Genomic DNA, 24,212 nt, shown 5'->3' on the forward strand with positions numbered 1-24,212 from the left:
AAGATCAAACAAATGTTACATGCAGCCAGTCTAATTCTAAAGTCGAATACTAATTCCAACAGATCCATTCCTTTAATTAAATCCCGATATAAAGCCTCACCTATACAGACAGGAGGGCTGGGTTGCCAGTAGTAGCGGTTCTCCACTTGTATGCAGGTAATCTTCACGTCTCCCTGCAGTTCATACCCAGGATCACACTGGAAGGTCACGGTGTCTCCAGGCTCGCGACCGTCTCCATTACGACTGCCGTTCATGGGAACTCCTGGATCCCTGCAGGCCGTGGCCACTGAGCCTGCGATCACATTCAGAGCAATTAACGGTCGATTAACCCTTCATGAGCAGTGACTGTACGCTGTCAGTCCACAGATCACAGAGACACTCACTGGAGAACTCGATGGCGAATCCAGACTTGCTGATGTAGAAGTCGGTCTCGAACTGAACGGTGACCATGTTGAGTGTGCTGTGGATGTTCTCGGGCAGAAGAGATCCGCTCACCTCCCTCAGAGACATCTCGTTCTCCAGAGGCCCGTCCCAGACCCTCAGGATGTCGTGGGACGCTTCCGTGTCGAAGGCTAGAAACTGCAGGCTGTTCATATAGAAGTGAACACGCAAACATGCATCAGGTCATACTGGTCCAGTCACGCGTCATTAGATGCACAGTGTACAGTGATGGAAATAAAGGGCTGTCTGACACAGAACAGGTGTGCCGCGGATTATTACCCACAATGCATAAAACGAACAGCACGGCAAGGTTATTGTAGTTAACTAAAATTACAACTACTAAATCCATAAAAAACTGCCACTTGAAATTAAATAAATCTTAACTGAAAAAAAATATATTTTATTTCAGCTAGTTGGCAAGGCATTATTGCTCATTTTCATGTATTTTCACTTAATGTACTAAAATAACAAGCTAAAACTAAAATAGAAATAAATAAAAACTATATAGACATTATATATATACAGTATATATATATATATATAGTATATGTGTGTGTATGTATATACTGTATGTTTTCTAATAAATATGTATATTAGTGCTGCCAAACCGATTAATCAGGATTAATCGCATCTAACATAAACGTTTGTTCATATAATACGTTTATTTAATAATGTGTGTGTGTAAATATATATATATATATATATATATATATATATATATATATATATATATATATATATATATATATATATCATGATAATCATGATTAATTGCATCTATCATAAAGTTTGTGTGTGTGTGTATATACAGTGTGTGTGTATACATATTTATTTATATAATATATATATATATTAATGCATAAATAAATAAATATGTATACACACACACGCACACACACACATACACACACAAACTTTTATGATAGATGCAATTAATCACGATTAATTGATTTGACAGCAGAGCACTAATGTATGTTTAAATATATATATACACTCACCTAGGATTATTAGGAACACCTGTTCAATTTCTCATTAATGCAATTATCTAATCAACCAATTACATGGCAGTTGCTTCAATGCATTTAGGGGTGTGGTCCTGGTCAAGACAATCTCCTGAACTCCAAACTGAATGTCAGAATGGGAAAGAAAGGTGATTTAAGCAATTTTGAGCGTGGCATTGTTGGTGCCAGACGGGCCGGTCTGAGTATTTCACAATCTGCTCAGTTACTGGGATTTTCACGCACAACCATTTCTAGGGTTTACAAACTTTAGGCCCCTTAGTGCCAATTGGGCATTGTTTAAATGCAACGGCCTACCTGAGCATTGTTTCTGACCATGTCCATCCCTTTATGACCACCATGGACCCATCCTCTGATGGCTACTTCCAGCAGGATAATGCACCATGTCACAAAGCTCGAATCATTTCAAATTGGTTTCTTGAACATGACAATGAGTTCACTGTACTAAAATGGCCCCCACAGTCACCAGATCTCAACCCAATAGAGCATCTTTTGGATGTGGTGGAACGGGAGCTTCGTGCCCTGGATGTGCATCCCACAAATCTCCATCAACTGCAAGATGCTATCCTATCAATATGGGCCAACATTTCTAAAGAATGCTTTCAGCACCTTGTTGAATCAATGCCACGTAGAATTAAGGCAGTTCTGAAGGCGGAAGGGGGTCAAACACAGTATTAGTATGGTGTTCCTAATAATCCTTTAGGTGAGTGTATGTATATAACTAAAATTAAAAATATACACATTTAAACTTATTTTAAATATTAATAGAACCAATAATAGTATCTCAATGATACTCAAATAACATATTTCCATCTTTCTGAAGCCAGACAGATAGAAGAGTTTGATTAGGCAGAAATAAATGATCCATTCTTTGCAGAGTCGTGACAAATCACAGAGGTAGAGTTATATAATCATATCTCAAATATTATGCTCCAGGGTTCGAATAATTAAGGAGAACAATTGCATCTCCATTCTGAGCGTCAGTCCTTGACTACAATTTAACAATCTGGTCTGATCGAGACATCAGATGAACAAATAATGAGCGAGTGTGCAATTTCAAAAAAGCTTTTTGCTGCAAAGAGAATTATAAACAGGACAAATTATTAGGCTGTAGTGCAGCATTAAAAGTGCAACAGCGTTTTAAGCTTTATAATGAGTTTGGCAGTGCAGGTGGTAAACAAAGAGATTTACGAGGCGCCATCAGCTCATCTGATGTCTTCTTTTCTCTCTGTACAGATGCAGCATCAATGGCCAGCTCCACCATTAGAGGTTTATTAATAGATAAAGCCTCTTGTCTCAGCCGAATTCACTGGCTGTATTCTTATGGGTTTGGTAATGAACGGATCGGTGGAGGACGGACATATTCACATTTGAAGCAAATACTGATCAGCACCTGATGATGTTTCCCGAATCCACCTCGACGACCCACGTGCAGCGCAGATTGTTGTCGTAGGGGAACGGATAACCTGGAGACAAGATGCGTCCTGATGTCTCGCCTTTAAAACGTCCACCGCATTCAGCTGGGGAAAGAGAGAGGACCAAACAAGAGAGGGGGTGGGAAAGAGAAGTGAGAAGAAGCAGTTTATCATGCATAGTCTCACATGCACACACACATCACGGCCCCTGAAGATTTGCAGGTGAGCACTGAAATAATTAGGGGTGTCTCTCAAACAAGCACAACACGAGAGTGAAAAGCACGGTAAAACACAGTTAGATTGATGAAGCCCCGTGAGGTTTACAGGCATCTGAACACTTTCTGGATCTCATGGAATAACTTTTCTGTTAATAGAACAAAGTGGACAAAAGTTGCAAGTAAAAAAAACAAAAACAAAGGGGGAAACTGAAACTGAGAGTCATTTTAATTTTGCATCATGCTGAATTCCTGGTGCCCACTGACTGTTATTGTATTCAATTGACAGTACAAAAAATTACACACACACACAAAAAAAAAAACCCTGAATAAGTCCGTTGTAAGTACATCAGGAGTTTATTTAAATAACACTTGCCTGATGGCTAATGCTAACGCTAACCCGGACGTCGAGGTCACTTCCGTGATTTGGGAAAAGCCTGTAAAAGTCTAAAAGTCCTTAAAGGGCACCTATTATGCAAAATTCACTTTTACATGGTGTTTGAACATAAATGTGTGTTGGCAGTGTGTGAGCAAAACCACCCTAGAATGATAAAAATCCACCCAGTAGTTTTTTTACTATCTCAAAAAATCATAAGCACTGTCTCAGAACACCCTGTTCTAGATTTCCCTCACTGTGACGTAGAATTGAGCTAAGCCCCACCGACGTGATTTGATTGACATCTGGTTTTGGCATAGACCCAGCCCTCGGTGATCTGCATCCTTGTTTCAACGACAGTCGGTAATGTCTCCTAAGAAGTGTAGGTGTTCTGTTGTGGGATGTAAGAATGGACATACTAGTCTTCATTGACATCAGAACCACTGAAAACACAGCGGATGGATTTTATTTATGAAGAAAAGGCACCACTTAAACTTCCTAAATACGAGAATCATGTTCTGACTGACTGTTTAGTGAACGAGGGTCAAAGTTAATCCTCGAGTGTGGATCGTTGCCTACAGTTCGCGATCCAACGTCCCCTCCAGAAGTAAGTGTATTTTATGATTTTTGAGCAAATAGTCATTTCAATCGATGTCAGCCAGTTCAACAACAAATGCGTCTAAAGCTATTTATTGTCGTCGTCATAGGATGTCTCAACAAACAACGCGTCAGACAGTTTTATGTCACGTAGGCATTTTTTTGCAGCATTTACAAATGTAAATAAATTAAGGTCTGCTCTATCTCCATAGACAGTAGGCTAAACGTCTATCTCCCTCCCCTTAAGAAATAAATAAATAAATCGTTTGTACTTAGCAAACGTTATCACAGTAGTGTGTGTGTGTGTGTGTGTGTGTGTGTGTGTAGTTTCAAAACATTGCGCGAACGTTATCACAGTTCGTGTGTGTGTGTGTGTGTGTGTGTGTGTGTGTTGCACATCCATAATGGCAAAGGGGACGCGATTAAAACTTTTTAAGTACATAAATGTATCAAATAACTATTCCGAGACGTTTAGTCCATTCTCATTCGACTCTGTGCCGCGGAGTCTCTTCATCATCTAGGTCCAGCAACAGGGCGGGGATTATGCAGCTCATTTACATTTAAAGTGATACACACAAAACAGCTCTTTTTAAAACAGGCCCCAAAAATGACATTTTCAAATGGTTATAATAAATTAACTGTGGGGTATTTTGTGCTGAAACTTCACAAATACATTCTGGGGACACCCAAGACCATTATTACATCTTCTAAAAAGGGGCATAATAGGTGCCCTTTAAACTCATAAGTGTAAGGGAAAAGGGGAAAACTTTTCCGAAGTGTTGACAACTTACTGTTAACTAATAATTGTTGCAAACTGGCACTACCAACAAAATATTAGTGCATTCCAGGAACTGGGAGTCGTTACACTATATCCTTATGATCGCTTTCTGCCCGGACTTTTAACGGCTTTTCCCAAATCACAGAAGTGACGTCGACGACCGGGTTAAAAAAAGGTAAAAACAGCTTCTGGGGGGTGTTTGGCTCGAGGTCAAAGGACCCTAAGTTGAAATTACTCCGAACCATCTCTTTAACAATTTTACCATTAATCATTAATACCATTTTTATATATGAAATACAAAATATAGATGATTTATTTCATTTTATTTATAAATATAAATATTTTATTCAGAAAATGTGTATATTTATGATTATAATGAAACTAGCATAGTCTGCCATTTTATTTCAGAAATGTTTCATGTAATTTCCATCATTATCATTTCCATCACCCTAATTTTCATGCGGTGGAAATGTTAATAACGCTTAAGAATGACAGAAATCACCAGCGATGCCTCAATATCCACAGTGGAGATATTGAGCAGACAAATCAAACAAACTAGTGAGACTGAAAGGTGTGTTTTAAAGGAGTCCGCAGGGTGCCTATAGTTTCACCCAACAATAGTGTCTCTAACTCTGTCAGTTTCAGCACTTCTCTATTCTTCTGTCGCTCTCTCAGCCTGAATCCCCTGTTAGAAGCTGAGGTGATCTGTCGGCTTCAAGTCAGAGCATCAATCAAATGAACAAATGAGCCTGACGTCCATTTTGATGCATCCTGATGGCATTCAGACTCGCCACTTTAGCCCCTCTGCACTGGGTTCATTATCAGTCGGCTTTCACAAGCACTTTATTAGGAAACTTTAATTGCAAGCAGTCTCTTTTCCCCTCAGACCCCTTTTCTATCTTCCCCTATCCCGTCCCTCCCGTTCTCCCTCTTGTAAAAAACTGCAGGGGCTGGGAGGAACAGTTTCGAGAGTTTCTTAATGATTCCCTTTTCAGCAATTCCTGTCACTGAGTCTCATTTGCATAAACCATCTACATGACAAACAATGGACGCACAGCTCAATGAAGCCTGAATAACAGGGTTCAGATTGCGACTTGATTAATCTGAACATTAGCGTGTTTTTTAGACATCCGGAATAGAGGCGACTTCCGAACGTATCCCTCCCAATCCTCTCGCTAAACCAACATCCCGCCACGTCCATCGCTCATCAGGGCCGCGGCTCAGTCACGTGTCATTGGCCGGTTAGGAGCGCTCAGTCACCATTGATTGGCTGCGCACGCGTTGGAAATCAATGCAGGAAGATTGGGAGTTGGTTTGAGGCTAAAAATGTGCATGTCCTCTCCCAGCGCTATTATGACATCATGCCATGTTGAGCCGTCTCACGCTAGCTGTGTTTATGACTGCGCGGTTACGCTCTGCTCTGAGAAGAATGCTGATTTAGCATTGCGGTGGTGCAGCTCTTCTCTGCAGAAATGTCTCATTCACACACCTTACCTGTGGACCTGAATGAAAAATATAAAAATAGTTCAATATTTTATCTGTAATAAAAAAAGGAACTGCAAGATGGATACGCCTTCGCGCTATTTTGATATATCTCACTTTCGCTAAAGGTCACATCAAATGACCCGCACATTTCGCCTGTCAAAGGAAGTGAAATATCCTCCACATTATTACGTATCTATTATTAATGCTGGCAGATAAGTCTGAAACTCAGGCTGATTAGTATTTCGCGAGCCAACCGTCGGTTCTGGCATAGAAATGACATAAATGCGAGTAAAGTGTTCAACACAAAAGGATAGTCGTTGTGTTTTATCTACGTCTGCCGTGCGGAAGCAATTTGGACGAGCGCTTTGAGTCTAATCAGAGCTCATTAAGACTAAATCTAATAGTGAGCAAATCTGATCTGGGGTCAGTCGACATAGCAATATCCAACTCATTGGAGGCTAAATTCCCATAATCACCATTCATCAGGAAAATGAAGAAAGTAATAGCAGCACACAGTCTTATCTCAAGCCCTCATGTGCTTTGCTTGATGAAGGATCATCTCCATAGCTCAACCGGGAGCCCCTGCATTCGCTACAATATTAACAACCTGCACCGTTAGTCACAGATGGCGCGAGGGCTTCCACCACTGCTAATGTTGTCAAGAAACACTTTGGACTATTTAGAAGGTATAAGCATAATGTGGCTTTTTACTGTGCTTTTTCCAGAGCAGAATATGAGCAATACTGCAGCTTTAGCGAGCTCCAGAAATGGGGAGGGGCTTACACTGCAGCCTCGGATAATTATGACAAATGGCTGAGAGCAACACTGAGCTCAGTTATGATAACCACGAGGAGAGATCAGGCTGGAATGATGTATACTCGCTAATAAACCAAGTTTAAATGTGGTTTCCAAGAAAAGAAAAATTCTCCATGCACTCTTTATAATGAAACAATATGTGACATTCTGTAGTGCATGAATTTACCTGTTCGCATCAAGTGATATTTCTTGCATTTTACACATATTAATAATATTTTTTGAATGAATATGTTAATTTAGATCTAAATTATAGTTGTGCGTTTAACTTAAACCATTCATACATTTGCAAATGTTTGCCTTTTGACCCCCTTTTCCTCCAGGAAGAACATCAGCGAAAGGATGTGACAGAAAGTCAGTGTACAGCACAACCTGGAAACTTCTGCTTCTCCCACATGATTTGTAAAGCTACATTAAGCTCTGGTTGCGAATGAATGGACTAATACATTGCACTGTTAACAATGATCCATTTGTAACAATTCTATGCACACTCGTTTTGCATGTACGCAACTTATAGTGCTAACGGCGTTATTACATTCATAGCCACATACATGGTGGTGATAGTGGGGTGTGTTAAGATTAGTCTATATTAGTGCTAGAATATTCATGCTGGATTTTAGATTATTGTTATTAAGGATAATATGAACTTTAATAAAAACTTTAATAAAATAAATTTGAAAAGAGGTTCACAGTCTGGTAACCTAAATTAACAGCTTATTCTTTTTTCCTTTAAAAAATCTTTCAAATCATAACATTAAAATCATTACATTATATATTTTTTCATCGTTAATCACATAACATAGCATAGCATAGCATAACATAACATATAACATAACATATAACACAACATAACATAACATAACATAACAATATAACATCACACAATATAACATAACATAACATAACATAACATAACATAACATAACATAACATAACATAACATAACATAACATAACATAACATAACATAACATAACATAACATAACATAACATAACATAACATAACATAACATATACAACACAACATATAACATACCAACATAAACATTGCAAAATAAACCCATATAGGGTGATCAAGATCAATGAAAAGAGTTGGATTAGAGGGAAGAAAGCAAAGGGTGGATTTAGTTTGTCTAAACACAGCAAGCACTGCCCAGCAAGCCACATCCATTGTAAAACATCAAATATGTATTTTAGTTGTGGCTTATCAGACTACTGGCATGCAAATAGCAGTGCTTTACAAAGAAATCACTTGAAATACTTTCTGTGGAATTATAAGGCCTCTATATTTATTTACTGTGAAAGGATTTTTATCATACAAGATTAACGAAATCAAAGTCAAAGCTGAGAGAATTTAAAGGTGAAGCATGTAAGATTTTTTTATGTTAAAATACATAAACCCAGTTTATTGTTGACTGCTATGAGTATGCCATTAATGGGTTTATCTCCCTCAAAACATTGAGAGTTCGCTCAGATCTGTCCATCTCTTTCCAGCTCAACCAATAGCATGAGTTTGGGGCGTGGCTACTGTAGAAGGCGGAGCCAGAGGGTGTTTTGCCGCTGTGGGACCATGACTGACACGCTACATTCAGCTACGAGTACAGGAGTGAAAGCCAAAATCCACTGCATTTAGAACTTTAAATATTAAACCAGTCATGAACACGTCAAAGCGGGCATTGCGATGAAACATCATCATCATGCATCATCATGCACCTTTTCAGAAAGACAAATATACCAGTTTATAATGTTTACTTTGACGTGCCTCAAACAGTTGCTTTATTTCAACCAAGGGAGACAATAATCTCCACCCCCCCCCCACGCCTGAAACGTGATTTCAAAGGCTCTCACAGCAACAACCTACAGAAACAGACGTCCGCATTCACATATTATGACACATAGCAACACAGCCAAGCGTATATAATAAGTTGGACCTTGAAAGTATTGAAAGTGGCCTACTTTTACCTGCTGAGGTCTTCACGGGTCCAATACGATCAGAAACCCTGAGGTTCGGGTCCAAATCTTTGACAAGTATATGCATTATATTTGTAATTCCGTTAGGTGCCACTAGTGCCGCAGAAACTACATACTTCACCTTTGAAGACCATACTCGTTCTGTGACTTTCGACCCTGCTTCAAAGTACACTAATAATTTACTGCACATCCTTTCTACACGGTCTGAACAGTCTTGAACGGTCTTACCGATGCAGGAAGGAAGAGAATTATCCCAGGCCCGCCTCTCTCCCGTCATGCATTTGAGCACGCCGCTGCCGTGGAGAGTGTATCCGGGGTCACACTTGTAGGTGATGGTGCTTCCAGAGAAGTGGCCCTGGTCGTTGACCTTGAAGCCAAACTGGGGCACCCCAGGGTCCTCACAGTGAGAGAGCTCAAAACCTGAAAGATATTTTGACTGTTAGATTCAAGTGATGGCTGATTCATCAAGAAATGTTAATATTTTCTTAAGATGAGTGCTTTTATTGTACTTTTTAGACCATATCCCAGCATTAATCTGTCATAAATGACAAAAACTATGATAAGTTCAGTAAGACTAGATTCGGAATATGATTGAGAACATTATGAGCTTTATGAGGTCATTATAGCAGAAGATTGCAGAAATTTCCCTTCGCCTGGTATTTTCATGCTGCTCTGTGGCACAGCTGTAAAAGTTTGCCATTAATGTGATCATTAACAGCAACAATTTGAAGTTAAGATCCTACTGGGCTGGTAGGCAGAGACGGTCCCTTGCTAAGCAGGCAGAACAATTAAGATTAAGTGCTTGGTTAATTTGGAGCCATAATCAGAACCAAAGCACAGACCCACTCACTGTGCGACACATCCTGTTATTAATTGTGTAGCTATGACTCATTATCATTATACAGCCAGGACTCAGAAATAGCCGAAAACAAATGGCAGCTCACTCAGTACATCAGAGAACTTTAATTAAGCACAGATTTTTCAAAGTTTCATTTTATACCAATCTTTATTAATAAGTTATTAACATACACTAGACTTTTAGAATTATATATGCATGCAACTATATTAATATACAGTAATATGCCAAAAAGCATGCAGACAAATAGGTCACATTACATTTCCAATGGCATTTGAATTGAAAAGTGAAAAATAAATAAATAAATAAATAAATAAATAAATAAATAAATAAATAAATAAAACATTACACACAACATAAAAAGTGTGTTTGTGCTTCTTTTAAAAACAAGACACTATTTTTGTCAAACATTTTTGGAGGGTCCTGTATATGGATTTTTACAGTATGAATCAAAGTTCTATGATTTTCCAACTAATAAAATGTATATATAATGATAAGTCAAGCATTATATAATGCTTTTTAATTAAATAACATTTATCAATTTCCACATTTCAGCTCTGCAACGCCAAAAAAACATGATCAACCTTGTTATTAAAGTTATTAGAGTTATTAAAGTGTTTCCACCAAAGTCTGTTAGGGTGTCTTCAGGGCTTAGCAAAATCCCCTCATCTGGAAACTCGCTCCTCTCAAAAATAATAGGTCTCTTAAGAAGACCACATAGGGGACGTGTAAAGCTTATCAGCGGTCCACCATTAAGCTGCAAGTTGTTAAGTACAGATAAACACAACACCTGCAGGTGGAGGCAACAACTTCACTAAAATCTGACACCCGGCTTTGATTGCTAGTTGATTACAGGTCGCAGCTTCACAGCACGCTTGGGTTGAGATTAGGACTCAACCAAATAAACAATGCTATTTTAATCAGCTACATTCACCACCCTGTCCTGAACAGGTCTCTACATTTCAGCATCTAGTGACCGGAGGTGGCCTGGCTTCTCTGGCTCTCTCTGACCTTTATTATACACTCAAATGGCTAATCCTTCAAGGGGAATGGAGTCGTAGACAGACCGGGATTTAGTCGATTTCAAATGAGATAGCCCACCAGCAGGTTAATACTTTACCCCCCAGTGGAACTAAACCTTGTTGAATCCCACACTGTGAGCACAATAGCATTAAAGCGCACCAAATTCAGTCCAAGTGCCTGCACAACTCTGGCTCTGGGCCAACAAAGCCAAGGTCAGTGGAGACACAGTCGTGTTTCTCCTGGTCCACTTCCTGATAATCCCTTTGAGCTGATTGTTTCAGATGTTCTCATGCTTTTGTTATGTCTTTCCTGTGTAAAACAGCTTTTCTTATCTATTGGTTTTTGAGTTGTAAGGAAGCCAAACCTGTTTGGAGACTTGCTACTGCCAATACATCCACAGACATGCTGCTATGAACGAGATAGACATGCTGCCGTTGCACATGTAACATGAAAATACCCATAGCAAATCTGTATAGCTGGGAAAAGTGGAAACACAGAACCAACTATTTCAAAGTTAAGCAGCAAGATCATTGCCTGCACAATCCAATCAGCTCGAGCCATGTTAGATGATGTCATTACTGTGGGTTGCATTAAGAACCAATCAGAGTTTCCTGACTGAACTATGCATTTCATGCATCTTTTCATTAGCAGAATGAAAGTATTCTCCTTCAGTTGATGAATTATTTATAGTAATGCCAATTAAAGCCTAGTTTATGCTTCAAAATGACAGAAAATAGCAGAAGCACCAAGAAGAAGCAACACTGAGAAGTCGCAGTTTGTGGAACTTTACATTTCTAGACATTGCTGTATGTAGAAGACTGTACAATATAATTATACAAGATGTAGTTGACAAATACTACGTATATAGTTATCTACATACTCCTAAACAACAACAACTGATCAGCTACAGCATATAATCTATTATTCATCTATGTAGTTTAAAATATCTCTAAAAATGTTTAAACCAAACCTACACTCTTATAAGAAAAGGCTCTATATAGAACCTTAAAGGGTTCCGTCAGGTGATTCATAGGGGTTCCTATTAGGAGGATTTAGTTAACGCTTTTGTATTTTGATTCAATTTTATGAATTAAACAGCTGGTAAACATATTTTATAACTAGAAAAAAATTAAATGAAGCAATCATTTCTCCGTCTATAGAACCATTCTGACGCAAGCGTTCTTTAAAATTGAGTCAAGATCAATATTAAACCCCACTGAACCTTTTTTTCTAAGAGTGAATCACACAGATATGACAACTGCACGCATACTGAAGTATTGCATCAGAATGCTTTCAAGAGAAGAAAAACATTAAAACAAGGCCAAACATCAAAATACCGCACATTGCTCACAGTCCACCACAGAACATCCATAGAAAAAAACAAAACATATAAACTGCAATTAAAGACAAATTCATCCATCAATGTACCATTATTAGGAATTTACGGCTCGACAGCACAGAACTGTGAAGCTGTTTGGGAAATATTGGCTCGGATATATAAAATAAATAGTGTTCCACTAAGCCTTAAATGTTTTACTTACACTATCAACAAGAAAAACATAAAGTGGCTCACTAATGGCCAATTATGCAACATATGTTGATGATATAGAAGCCATCAGCAATCACTCGGTTGATCAAAATAAAGCAATGACATTCAATCTGCTGCTTTCTTCCAGTCACTCGCCTGCAATGTGAATGACCCTTACAAGACAGGCTCTCTTTATTAAGACTTTGTGTGCAGGGTGTAGGGCCAGTGTAATAACTTACTGGAATAAACCAGTTTGAAGCCTTCTCCAGTGGCCTCGGCGTCGCTGTAGAACTCCAGCCACAGGTGATTGGAGGTGCTGATGAGGGTCAGACCCAGCATTGATGAACCAGTGAAGGCTCCCAGCATGTGAGCGCCGTTGTCTTTACCATCATAGATCTGGGAGGTAGAAAGATTAAATGTAGATCCTAAAGCAAGAGCAAGAGCAAGATCAAAAGAAAAACCCACCTCACATTTGTTCTGTGGTATATATAGCCCGACTATTGTCTGAGATAATCATATACTCTCCGTTTATCTGAATGTGTACATCAGTATCTGCAGTACCATCTTAGTCACATAATAAAGCTACTTTCAAACAATCTGTATTGTATAAAGTGCTATAGAAATTAAATATATTTTCTATGCATGTTTTTTGCATGGTAAAATAAACTTGTAGCTGTTTACCTTTTTTTTTTTTTTGCCAGATAAATACCTTAATCAAGTTTAGTGTTGTGTTCTTTCCTCAGATTTACAATATTTAGACAATATAAAATATTTTAGGGTCATCAAAAACAAATATTGCCTCCGGACATCACTTTTTGCCACTGTACTGTCTCAGAGAGATAAGAAGAAAAAAAAGGATGAATAAAAATCAAAGTGATGTTCATGAATATGACCATTTAAACTGATTGTCAAGTACAATTTTAACTTTTTTTTTGGTTATAAAATAGAAGTCCCTTTTCACACTAAACAAATGGCTTACTGTATGACTGACTTTCTTCTGTGGAACACAAATGTACCCTTACAATATAATGAAAGTAAATGAGGATTTTAGTTTAAAAGGCCAGTTAAAGTGGTCTATATGACATGCACAACATTTCCACTCTTCTAAACCATCTTTGTGTGAGGAATAGACTTAAATAGAATTAGTTTTTTTCCCCCCACTTTAAATAATGACATCCAGCCAATAGCTATCATTGGGCGTTCACCGTAATTTGCTTCTGATAAAAGCGTCTGCCCATTGCATACATTTAAATGTAATATAAAACTCAGAAATCATAATGATCTAGAGTTCAATTCACTGACTCGATGATCCAATATGGTTAACAGTTCACTGGGGTGGAAGATCATCAGTGATTTATAACTTAAATTTCAGTCTAAGTAGACTTGAAATATAGGCTACCACCAAATGTAAGTGATATTTTAATGGTGATTTAGCATATTTATGAATGTTTGACCAGCCAAGTCAACATACACTTTTATTTTACTGCAAAATAATGGCACAGATATTCTTCAAAGCTTTACCTTTTGTGTTCTATACAAAGTAAGTTATAAGGGTGAGGGTGACTAAATTTAATTTATTTATTTATTTTTGCTTTTGGTAATGTCTCATACTCTGTCTATCAAAACGAGACTGGTTTCCTCTCCAAAAACCAAAAAAGTTGGAGTGTGTTTTTACAAAATGCAAATAACCCACATTGCTGGCAGAAGCTGTTTACACTAGCTCCGCCTACCAGTGTCTGATCAAACCAGCCAAAATTACACAAGAAATTCAAGAGTCACGCCTGTCACGGGTGGTTGAAGGAAGGCAGACGAAGAAGAAGATATATTTCCAAAACGAAGGTTTAATGGTGATAATATAAATGATAGCCGAACAGGCAGCAACACACACCACACACGACGTAGATAGGGCAAAGACTGACTGAACAGACGGAACTTAAATGCAAACACAGATGAGGATGATTAACTGAACACAGGTGATACAGACGAACTGATAATGACAATGAGGATGACACGTGACATGTGATGACAGGCAGACAAGTTCAATTAAAGGGGTGGTTGATTATGATTTCACTTTTTAAATTTTAGTTAGTGTGTAATGTTGCTGTTTGATCATAAACAACATCTGCAATGTTACAACGCTCAAAGTTTAAAGCAAAGGGAGATATTTCCTTTTACAGAAATCGTTTTTAAGGACTACAACAAACGGCTGGAAGAGACTACACAACATTCCTCCAGGGTTACTGACATCACTAAACCTGAAATTTACATAAACCCCACCCCCGGGAACACAATTTATAGATTATCATGACAGAATATGCTAATCAATGACTAGAAGATAACTACACACCAGCTACATAAATTCACCAACTAACCATTCAGAAATGTCCTGTTGCTTCTACATGTTGTCACTTCTTCTTGAGTCTCTCCATCATTGTCTGACTTCGGTTTGAACATAAAAGGCTAAAAGTTTTAGAAATGTTCAGTGCATGTCTGTGTGAGGTAAAAGGACACAAGCTCTTGAAGCTCCGCCCCCTGTGACGGGAGCAGCAGCTCATTTGCATTTAAAGCAACAGACACAAAAACTGTGCGTTTTTGCTCACCCTCAAAAAGTGACGACTTTAACATGCTATATAAAAATATCTGTGGGGTATTTTGAGCTAAAATTTCACACACACACTCTGGGGACATCAGAGACTTATTTTACATCTTGTGAAAAGGGCATTATACCACCCCTTTAAAACAAACTAAACAAAACACAACTGTGACACCGCAATTTTCCAAATTTTTCTCTCCCTTTTCCCATTACATATCTGCTCAGAGAGGCATTAAAAAAAATTAAGAAAATATTAGAATAGTGCAAATAAATTGTCTAACAGGTATTTAATAGTGTGAATAAAGTGTTTATCGGATAGGATTAGGGGTAGAGGAGGGTTTTAGAGACAAGTAAATATAATCAAATACACTGAATATGTTATCATTGCATAATGTTTTATAATATACAAAAAAAACCCCTAAGCAATAAAAAAAGAAATAATAATAATAATAAAAAAACTAACAAATAATATCTGCCACTATTTGCACTAAGTATAAATAGCATCTAACAACTATTTACACTTAGTAAGAAAATACCCTATGTTGCACTTAGTGTAAATAACATATGTGATCCTGAACCAGAAAATCAGTCTTATGGGTAAAATTTAGATTTATACATCATCTGCAAACTGAATAAATTAGCTTTCCAATAATGTATTGTGTGTTATGATAGGACAATATTTGGCCGAGATACAACTATTGAAAATCTGGAATCTGAGGGTGCAAAAAAATCATAACATTGAGAAAATCTCCTTTAAAGTTGTCCATTTATGTTGGCGATTTTGCTGCATCCACTCACAAAAATAAATTTTTGATATATTTAAGGTAGGAAATTTACAAATATCTTAATGGATCATGATCTTTACTTAATATCCTAATGATTTTGGCATAAAAGAAAAAATCGATAATTTTGACCCATACAATGTATTGTTGGCTATTGCCACAAATATACCCATACGACTTATGACTGGTTTTGTGATCCAGGGTCACATACTGTATATCGCTATTTGCACTAAGTGTTAATATCCGGTGCTAAAAAAGAGTTGCATGATACTCCTGTTTTTTTCAGCACTGTAACTTTATTGAAATACCTTCAGAATGTCACCCTGGGCCAGATGGAAGGTTCTTGCCGAAATATTGATTCCTTTCCCAGCCTGCACCTGTATGCTGTAAATGCACTCGTGGTTGTTCTCGTAGTTCATGGGGTAATTCGGTGACAGCAGAATCCCTTCATTGTTGATGACAGACGAGCCGCACTCCGCTAGAGATGGGAAATAAAACCATGCAACATTGGGGAAAAATGGAGTAACACAAGCACAAAGCTAGTAATCAAACCGTCAACTACTATTATTATATAAAGATATTGAGTTAACATTTTGCAACGAGCTCTCAAGCACACACCACATGGACATACTGCTGCCGTAAAAGCTCATCGTGCATTAATACGGATCTGGCATTTTCAGAATGATTGGTCTGGACAGCACGAGTCTGTGGTGCTCGTGTGACGGCGGGTCTGGAAAGTGAAATCGACAGTAACCGTTTGTAGCTTAAATTCAAAATGCTATGTTGTTAGGGGACATCAAATGTGGATTTAATGGAACAACAGACAGTAAAAACAGGTGTATTAATATCCATCATGTATTCTGGTGCAAGAGAAAGACCAACATAAAGCAACACAGCCTGGCTGATTTATTTAACGTCCCCTCGCCGTTTCCCTCCATGCTGCTCCATGTTATGACGATATTACCAGTGTCATATTTTGAATAAATCATCGCTGTTACTGCCTCCATTTAGTAAATTACCTACATACACCCCCCCTCTGTGAGTGAGCCCAGGACATGATGTGAATTTACACTGGGCAAGAGTTCTCGCTTCTCCCATATGCCCTTCAGTTCAGGGGGAAAAAGTTGAAATGTGACTGACCTATTGAGGTTCACAACTGACCAGCCTGCAATCTCAATTAGTTAGGCTGTCATCAGAGTGATAGAATGAGTTTTTAAGCTTTATATTCACATACTCACATATGTTTTGTTCATACTAAAGATAAAATATCAATTTTGGGATTGCGAGTGCTCCTGTCAGAACTGATGTTTGTGTACAGTAGTTTCGATGGATCTGGTCCTGCTTCATTCACACAACCCGATGTGTTCTGACAGACAGCTGAAACTGACCCTTGCGTTCAGAAAAGTGGAGTACTTACTTTCAGTGAGGAAGGAAGTATGTTAAAAGAATTATGGGATTTTTCTGGGAGTTTCTTTGAGAGTCACGTCATATGCCAGAGCTTATTAAGTGATGTGTAATCCGACGGAGCGGGAAGCCAGGAGATTGGATTGAGGGAAGCAGCGCTTCAGAACTGGGAGACACTGAGAGGTTTGATACCTGTGCAGACCATAGACATTTCTAGAACTTCTTTAGGGTCTGTGATTAAATCAGCTGTCATCACCCTTCACGTTTGCTGAACAGTGACTATAGTAAGCTATGTGAGGTTATATAATCCCTTTCTCATAGCAATTAAAAAGAGATTTAGTTTAAAAACATTTTTTTTTAATTAAAGGGAAATGTCTCAATATTTAGGAGTGAATTCAGGGAGATTGGGACACTTTTCCCAAGTCATCTCAATGGCAAAAAGTTTCCCAATGACCCAAAGCCCCCCCACACACCATTTTAATTTTTGTCCCTTCAATGGAAGCTAATGGTAACCAAAATGGGTTTGACAGAGGAAAGCAAGCCAGGTTTGGTCCAGCATGAGGGATGGCTTCATTTTTTGGGGGGACTATAGGGTGGATGAAAAAGTCTATTCTCTCATGCATTGTGATTCTCTCTTCAATGAGTTTCATTGTAACTGAAGATTCGCTCCAGAAACAGCTGTATTCTGCATGCTTCCATTTCAACTCACACAGAAAAAAAACAGACCTTCCATAAGATAATCTTCTATTTAGTTTGAAAAGTTTGAAGCAAATTACAAGGGAAATCAAGAGCTTCATTGCACAGGATCTGTGCTGTGGGAAACGTGCGCTTTGCTTAATGATCTCGCCTTCATGCTCTATGAAGGCATCCTTTAAATGGAATTCATTAGGCCTATATATCAAATATATGAAACTTGTAAGTAATTAAATAAAATATACAACTGAAAGTAATATTTAAAGTCGGTACACTAATTAAATAATAATAATAAAAAACAATGTAGATCAAAAATCATTTTGAAATTGAATCGTGACTCCCAGAATCAGATTCGGATTGTTAGGTGTCTAAAGATTCCCGCTCCCAGTAGCCACATGGTAAGAAAAAAGAAATCCTGTATAGAAAAAAAAAAAGATCTATAATTATTTTATTATTGCATCGCAACCCTCTGAATCCTAATTGAATCGTGAGGTGCCTAGAGATTCCCACCCCTTTAATTAAACAAACCTGAACGTTTTTAAACCATTGAAAGGATTAAAATAAAAACCTCACAAACTTATAGTTACTGTTTAGCAAATGTGAAGGATTTTTAAAGGTAATCGCAGACCCTAATTAGTTGTATCCTTCCCTCTAGTCAATGGTGGACCTGGTCATAAGCAACGTACAGGCAATGTTTGACATGAAGTGGTCACAGACTCCATTCTTCATTCCAGTAAAAATCACAAACATAAAATACAACATACCACTACACTACCACTACCACTACAACAAATACATATACCACTGTTACTCATATACTATCTACTGAAATGCATGACATATTAATTATTTAAAAAAAAAGAGTCAATTGAGATTCAACCGTGTGACCTCTCACACTTACAGCCAGGATTATTCGTCTGAAGATCAGCTAACGCTCGGGTCAGGGACTGAGAATCACCCCGAAGACTGAAATCCTAGAATTGCCCCTGGCACAGAACTTTGGTCATTGGGGGAACTTTCAGAAAGTACCAATTCTTCAATTTTTTTTAGACACAGCACAGGTTTTATGCATACTTAACACATTACACACATCTGTGACAGGAATACTTAGTGGCGGATTCTGGCATGGACGACATTGGCAGTTGCCAAGAGTGGCAGCGTCATCTGCACGCCACAGGTTTGCATTAAAATATCTAAAAACCTCTACAACAATGTTACAACCCCAAATCCAGAAAAATTGGGGCATTTGTGAAATGCAATAAAATCATGTATGTGTGATTTGTTAATTCTCTTTAACCTTAAATATAAACACATTTTGATGGCTGCTACACACTCCAAAAAAGTTGGGACAGGTAAACTTATTCCCTGGAAATCCAGAGTTCTCGCGAGAGCACAAGTGAATTTGCTCAGCGAGTTTACTCTGGCGTCGAGTAATGATGCTCATTAAATATGCCCTTGTATCCGAGCTGCACCAATCACATCGGGTTATCTGATATAGGCGGGCCAGAGGCGAGATGACGACAGCATTGTGACGTCGAAGTCATTAGTAAACATTGCAAGATGGCTATGGATGAACACCAGTTGTTTGAAACGGCTTTGGCCGCTACAATGAACGAGTTAGACTCGGCTCTTTATCTAAAAGAGGAACAGAAGACGGCGCTCGAATCCATCCTTTGCAAGAAGGGCGTTTTTGCTGTTTTGCCGACCGGATACGGCAAGAGTCTAATCTACCAGTTAGCTCCGCTGGTAGCTAAGCGTATGGGGCTTGTTGTGATTGGTCGTAGTGTTATCCAATTGTGTGCAGTGGGATTTTCAAATGCATGCTTGGTGCCGCCGAAAATTTTCATTAGTCGATGCCAGACCATTAATCTTTCAGATTTAGGTCTGGATTTCCAGGCTAGTAAACTTAATCAAATCAAATCAAATAAAATGTGCGTTGACTTCAAAGTATGTAGTGAGATACACACAGACATGCAGTTTGCAATTACAATATGTTACTTCAGGAACTGAATGCAAGACCTTGCATCATCCATCTGATAACCACAAACCCGTTTAAGTGATGTCATTGAAGTTTGAAAAATAAATATATTACAAGTTATTTATACATTACCATTCACAAAAATCTGGGCATCACTATGATTTTTTTCTTTTTTGATTTCTGTTTCTAATAAATGCTGTTCTTTTGAGCTTTATATTTAAAGAATCCTAAAAAAACACACTATATTGAGTAGGACAATTATTGAGAAATGATGCTGTAAATGAAGACCTTTCATCACAGAAAAAAAGTAGTAAAAATATTCCAAATATTCTAAAATATTTATTTATATAATATACATCTTTACAAACAAACACTAGCATCTGCAAGTATTACTCTCTTATACAGGATATCATTATAAACTATAATCAGCTGGTAAAAATGAATGTAACATCCTCTCAAAAAAGATAAATGTGGTCATTCAGAAAATGGTCTCATTTAAAGCGATTTAACGATGAATGAAGTGCATTGTGGAGCCTAACACTAATCCCTATCCTCGTGTAGACTATAAACAAAGCATGCATCAATCAACTAAATGGTTTAAACGCAGTGTTTAAATGTATGCACACTAAACGGCTGCTGCAAACAAGTGTCGTGCTGCTAATCCAGTGGATTCTCGCCTGTTGAATCGCTGTGTCTGATGTCTTTAAGCCCGTCGCCTGACTCCATAAAAGGCCAATCTGATCTGATCTGCTTCTGGTAAAAAGACAGCAGGCTTTACTTTCTTTGGTGACAACATCATTTGTGAGGTGTACACAAAGGATTGGATGTGCTCACGTAAGCCACTGAAGCTCTTTCAATCTGTTTCTTCTAACTCAATCGCCGGACGAGAGTTCAGGCAACAGTCACTAGATACAAATGTCCGCCACTATCAGATATTGTTGTTTGGCTTGCATTTATTGTCAGTCTGTGTGCTGTCGTGCCTGACTCTTGTTTGGTTTGCTTGGAAACAGAAAAAAATTGTCCAGAAGGCTCAGTGAGGCAGAAGTTGATGTTGCAGCCCATGGCCTTGAGGGAAATGACCACCACAAGCTCCAATATTAAGATGCTGAAGTTACAAAAAGCAGAACACAAGGGTAAGGACGTGTGTCCACCAGCGCTCTTCTGAAAACGCCTTGCTGCGGGCGCAAATATTTTTCTGAATATAAAAATGTTGACACAATGTAACATTATTGCACTAGTTTTGGATGAAGAGATGTTCTGTGGTGTTGTCGTTTGTTGTCGCTGCACAAGCAGAATGTGACGGTTGGTCAGTGTGGTATTTGTCCCGCCCCTCCTCTACTGTGATTGGACGGCTGGTAAAATGTGAAAGTGATGAGCGCTGCGTTCTTTCAAACATTGTCTCTCGGTGACTAGTTAAAAATGCTGAGTGCTCAGTGTTCAGCGTGAAATAGATGCTTAGCTTCTCGTCACACTGCTGGCATTTTAAAAAACGCGGCACTCCCATTTAAAACAATTGGATAAATACACTAGCTTTGGGTAAAAACGCTTTGGTGGACACATAGCCTAAAATTGCAAACTGAAACCCTCAATAATTGGCTAACTAACTTTTGAGATGGATCTGAAATGAAATTAAAACTGAATGAAATTAAAACTAAATTAAAACTAAATGAAATTAAACAAAACTTCAAAACTTTCAAATTTGTGCCACGCCCATATTTAGGGCACTGGGTAATGAAGTTAAAAAAGATACTTTTGACTGAATATGAAACTCTATTTCTATGTGAAATGTGAGAAATTTTCCATAGACTATAAAGTAGCCTACTTTTAAAGTATATATATTTTGAATGATTTTGTTACCTTATTTGAACTCATTAGCAAACTAAGTAAATGTAATTTAAAAATGATTTGACTGCCAAATTTCTGGTAGGCTACCTTGCAACCCTTGCTATCACAATAACAAAAAAAATAAAAATAAAAAAATAAAAAAATAAGATTGGTCAATGGTCACACATGAGAAAGCAATCCATTCCAGAAAGAAAAAAAAACCTTTAGAAAGAAAAAGTATTTTTTTATATTGACAGCCAGTTGAATAAAATAAGCTAAAATCACCGCCAAGATAAGAAACATGAGGACATCTAATCGCACATCTAATTGTAAAAATATTTCAAGCAAAATTGAAGGAAATATTTATAAACCAAATATCATTTTCATGATGATTAAATCATCATAATCATTAATCACAAAATATGACTTTAATTTGAACTACAAGTGCTAAATTAAAGGTTAGTGAAGCTGTGCAAACTGAGAAAGAATGATGAATTATGGAAAGCTGTATTCACATGCATTTGCATTACTATTAAATCTGCAGCCACTAGCCTTGAAATCCACATGCCTGATAAACCCAGCTGTAAACCTCTTGAATAGAACATGCCTTTAAACCTTCACAAAATCTCTCACACACACACATCCTCAGCAGGAGCTTTGCAATATAAGGCTGATGTGATGAAAGGCCAAGTAAAAGCCCTAGTATATCATAACCTGCATTTCCATCCAGCATGTCATCTGGCACAATAACATAATGAACTCATTGATACAGCTCAGTGCCTACTGAGAGGCAATTTTGCTACCATTTCTTTCACTAGATAGAGGTGAGCGGACCGCCTCAAGTGGAAGACGGTATTCAAACTCATCTGTGCATTTACAATCATCGAAGCATCATGGGGTTCAACATTGCTTAATTCCCTTTTTAATGTGGCTGTAGATGCTAGACAACTCAAGACGGCCAGTCTAAGAAATGGTTTTCACAGCAAATGATCCATTAGTACAGGGTTCAGCAAAACCACGTTTCACTTTTCACTTTCTTCCCTTAAGACAGGGTTGCTTTCTAGCTTAATCCTTGGAGTAAACAGTAAAAAAACAGGTGGAAAGTGACTAGACGTTCCATCAGGGGACTTCGATGCTTACTACTCTCTTGTAAACACAGGAAACAAGGATACATGTGAAATTGGAGTGTTTGGGAAAAACAAATCAATTTGAAATGCAGCAGCAACGCAGGCGAAACATTGCTGAAATTGCTTTATGATGGAATATGACCTTCTGAACCACAGGAAACAAAACTGAAGGGAAACCAAAACTGATGAATCTGCAATGCAGTGTTTGTGTGGGTCAGAAGCTCGAACCTCTCTGACAGATAATCAGGTAAACTGAATTCTGAAGCGCAATTTAAATTCCAAACACATCACAGCTGTTCACACACCATTTAGGAGGTTTGCCTCTGTGTGTGTCTTTAGAGCGAGTTGAAAGGGCTGATATAATCACACATACTCTCACACACACACACACACACACACACACACACACATACACACACACACACCAAATAAATACTCGTGTTTCTCACATTTTTCTAAGGTGGACTTATTACGTAGCAAGGTCACACCACAGCACAAACAGGAGTGGCACTTTTTATCTTCTTATGCAAATGGTGGAGAGAACAATAGACGGACGGACAGATGGATGAATGGATGGGTGGATGGATGGATGGATGGACAGAAAGAATGATAGAAAGGCACAGATAGACTGATAATCAGACAGACTGACGGACGGATGGATGGACAGAAAGAACGATAGAAAGGCAGACAGATAGACTGATAATCAGACTGATGAACAGACAGACAGATAGATAGAATGATAGATAGAACGATAGATAGATAGAACGATAGATAGAACGATAGATAGAACGATAGATAGAACTATAGATAGAACGATAGATAGAACGATAGATAGAACGATAGATAGATAGATAGATAGATAGATAGAACGATAGATAGATAGATAGATAGATAGATAGATAGATAGATAGATAGATAGATAGATAGATAGATAGATAGATGATAGATGGATGGATGGATGGATGGAGGGACAGATGGATGGATGGACGGATGGATGGATGGACTGACAGACGGATGGATGGATGGATGGATGGATGGATGGATGGATGGATGGATGGATGGAGGGACAGATGGATGGATGGAAGGATGGACAGATGGATGGGTGGAAGGATGGACAGATGGATGGATAGACAGAACGATAGAAAGGCACAGATAGACTGATAATCAGACAGACTGATGGACAGATAGATAGATAGATAGATAGATAGATAGATAGACAGACAGACAGACAGACAGACAGACAGACAGACAGACAGACAGATAGACAGACATACAGACAGACAGACAGATAGAT

The 24,212-nt window shown here is 38.2% G+C and overlaps 1 protein-coding gene across 1 annotated transcript in view; it reads right to left on the reverse strand.

Annotated features, from left to right (window-relative positions):
• The window catches only part of csmd3b (CUB and Sushi multiple domains 3b), a 455,685-nt gene that overhangs the window by 140,447 nt on the left and 291,026 nt on the right, over positions 1 to 24,212 (reverse strand). Inside the window, exons 22-27 of the mRNA XM_081376961.1 lie at positions 16,201 to 16,370; positions 12,757 to 12,913; positions 9,339 to 9,530; positions 2,854 to 2,980; positions 384 to 586; positions 101 to 292 (exon numbers count right to left, since the gene is read on the reverse strand). Coding sequence (XP_081233087.1) covers positions 101 to 292; positions 384 to 586; positions 2,854 to 2,980; positions 9,339 to 9,530; positions 12,757 to 12,913; positions 16,201 to 16,370 — 1,041 coding nt within the window. The remainder of the gene's footprint in view (positions 1 to 100; positions 293 to 383; positions 587 to 2,853; positions 2,981 to 9,338; positions 9,531 to 12,756; positions 12,914 to 16,200; positions 16,371 to 24,212) is intronic.

The sequence above is a fragment of the Scardinius erythrophthalmus genome (assembly GCF_964197995.2).
Source record: "Scardinius erythrophthalmus genome assembly, chromosome: 10".
In the NCBI taxonomy this organism is placed as follows: Eukaryota; Metazoa; Chordata; class Actinopteri; order Cypriniformes; family Leuciscidae; genus Scardinius; species Scardinius erythrophthalmus.